Genomic DNA, 1,941 nt, shown 5'->3' on the forward strand with positions numbered 1-1,941 from the left:
CTCACCGGTAGAAAATGACATTGTCCTTCTTCTGCGGCATGTGGCAATTATCCTCTTTTCAAGGAAGCCCTGTACTCCCTGCCTCGCCTCTGAGATGCAGCCAGGATAGGGCGACAGTTTTTGGTGACATTGCTCCAGCATCTTCTGGATGAACGTCGGCCCAGCCCTCCTCTGATTTTCCTGTCCTGTGTGGGCGGAGCCCGGAGGTGTGCTGATTATGGTTACCAGCATCTTAGCAGACAAGAAGAAGGGTCTGGAAACAGACACGGATATGGTCAGTTTCAGAGACAACCTCATCCAAAAGGTTTATTCCTGGCTTGCAAACAAACCCCACTGACCAAACTCCCAAGTCGCTTTTTATTCAGCCGTCATTAAATCACCACAGAAATACATATAATAAATACAAAAACAGGAAGGATTTTTTTTTTTTTTTTAGTCTTTGGTATGTAGAGCTTTCCTCCTCAACTTCTTTCCCCGCCTTCCCTGCATCCTAAGCCCATTTCCTCAGGTTCACATTATTCCTTTGGACACCAAAGCAGCCCAGAAGTAAACTCGGTGCCCGGACCTTGAAGCGGTCGGCAGCCTGGGTCCCGGCGCCTCTTGGGGGCCTGGGGAGGGACAGGCCGTAGGGACTCACACATAGTCGTTCAGCCTGTACCCGTTGTGCGAGGCCGAGGTGGCCGAGGGGGCCCGATTGTCCTTGTAGGCGTCGGGGGGCCGGTAGGAGGGCGCGGTGGCCGTGCCGGCCCGGGGCTGAGCCTGGTAGGGCCTGGAGGGCGCCTCGTCCTGGCAGGCCAGGCAGAGCAGCGTGCCGCCGATGAGCGACAGGGACGAGGAGATGAAGCCGAGGTACAGGGCCTGCCCGATCTCGAACTTCATGCCGCTGGGCAGCAGCGGGTTGTAGAAGTTCTGCACCACGTCGTTGGTGGTCCAGGAGACGGCCACCATGCAGAGCAGGCCGGCCAGGATGAAGAACACGCCGCCCAGCACGGCGAACGTGGTCTTGGCGGGCGTGCCCTTGGCGCAGCGCGTGCACTTCATGCCGACCACGGCGCAGGCGCAGGCCACGCCCGACAGCAGGCAGGAGATGACCATGAGCGCGCGGGACGCCTGCAGGTCGCGGGGCAGCGCCAGCAGCGAGCGGTAGATCTGGCACTGGTAGATGCCCGTGCTGTGCCACACGCACTCCATCCACAGCCCCTTCAGGTAGGACACGGCCGTCAGGATGTTGGTGCCCACGTGCGCCGTCCGGCGCCAGTGCGGCAGGATGGTGGTGATGAGTGTGCCCACCATGCCCAGGAAGCTGAGCAGGAAGCCCATGAGCTGCACGGCTGCGCTGGCCATGACCTTGCTGGCGGTTGCCGCTCGCTCAGGCGCCCGCAGGAGTCCTAATGAAGCCGGGAGGCGGGGCGGGGGGAGAGGAAACGGGTTAACGATTATCTCGATGCATTTATTTCTGCCACCGAAACGGCGATTTCCATAGGCAGTTGGTACCACGATTAACATGTTTTTAAAAATAGTTTCTGAGACCTGATTGGGTGAACGAACGAGCGGCTCGCCTAAGACGCTTCCCCTGGAAGGCCAGAGCTAGAAGGGGTGACAGCCGACATCTGGCTGGGCTGTGCTTTCCCAGGACCCCAGGGAAGGACACTCCAGAGACCCCACTTCTCTCAGTACTTACCAACCCCACGTGGGAAGTTTTGTCTTGTGTCTACCCTCAGACTCTGCTGCATTTGAGTCTCACTTCATTCTGTTTGATCAGTAATCACTAAGGTTGTTAAATCAACAAATGGACTGGCAAGTGTTAAGGCGTGTGCTGCTTATGACTTAGAAGATAGCTTAGACTGCCTGTCAGGATGAAACATTTTCTGAAAGTGGGAGACTTCCTTATGTGCTCATAGGAGGGGGTTTGGCACCATAGGTGGGTCAGATGCTGCCTTC

At 57.1% G+C, this 1,941-nt stretch overlaps 1 protein-coding gene across 1 annotated transcript; it reads right to left on the reverse strand.

Moving 5' to 3' along the window:
• Nucleotides 1-370: 370 nt before the first annotated feature.
• CLDN14 (claudin 14) lies at nt 371-1,362 on the reverse strand. Its single transcript, XM_067737304.1, has one exon. The coding sequence runs from the start codon at nt 1,342-1,344 to the stop codon at nt 634-636; it is 711 nt and encodes a 236-aa protein (XP_067593405.1). The 5' UTR covers nt 1,345-1,362; the 3' UTR covers nt 371-633.
• Nucleotides 1,363-1,941: the final 579 nt, after the last annotated feature.

The sequence above is a fragment of the Pseudorca crassidens genome, chromosome 5, assembly GCF_039906515.1.
Source record: "Pseudorca crassidens isolate mPseCra1 chromosome 5, mPseCra1.hap1, whole genome shotgun sequence".
Lineage (NCBI taxonomy): Eukaryota > Metazoa > Chordata > Mammalia > Artiodactyla > Delphinidae > Pseudorca > Pseudorca crassidens.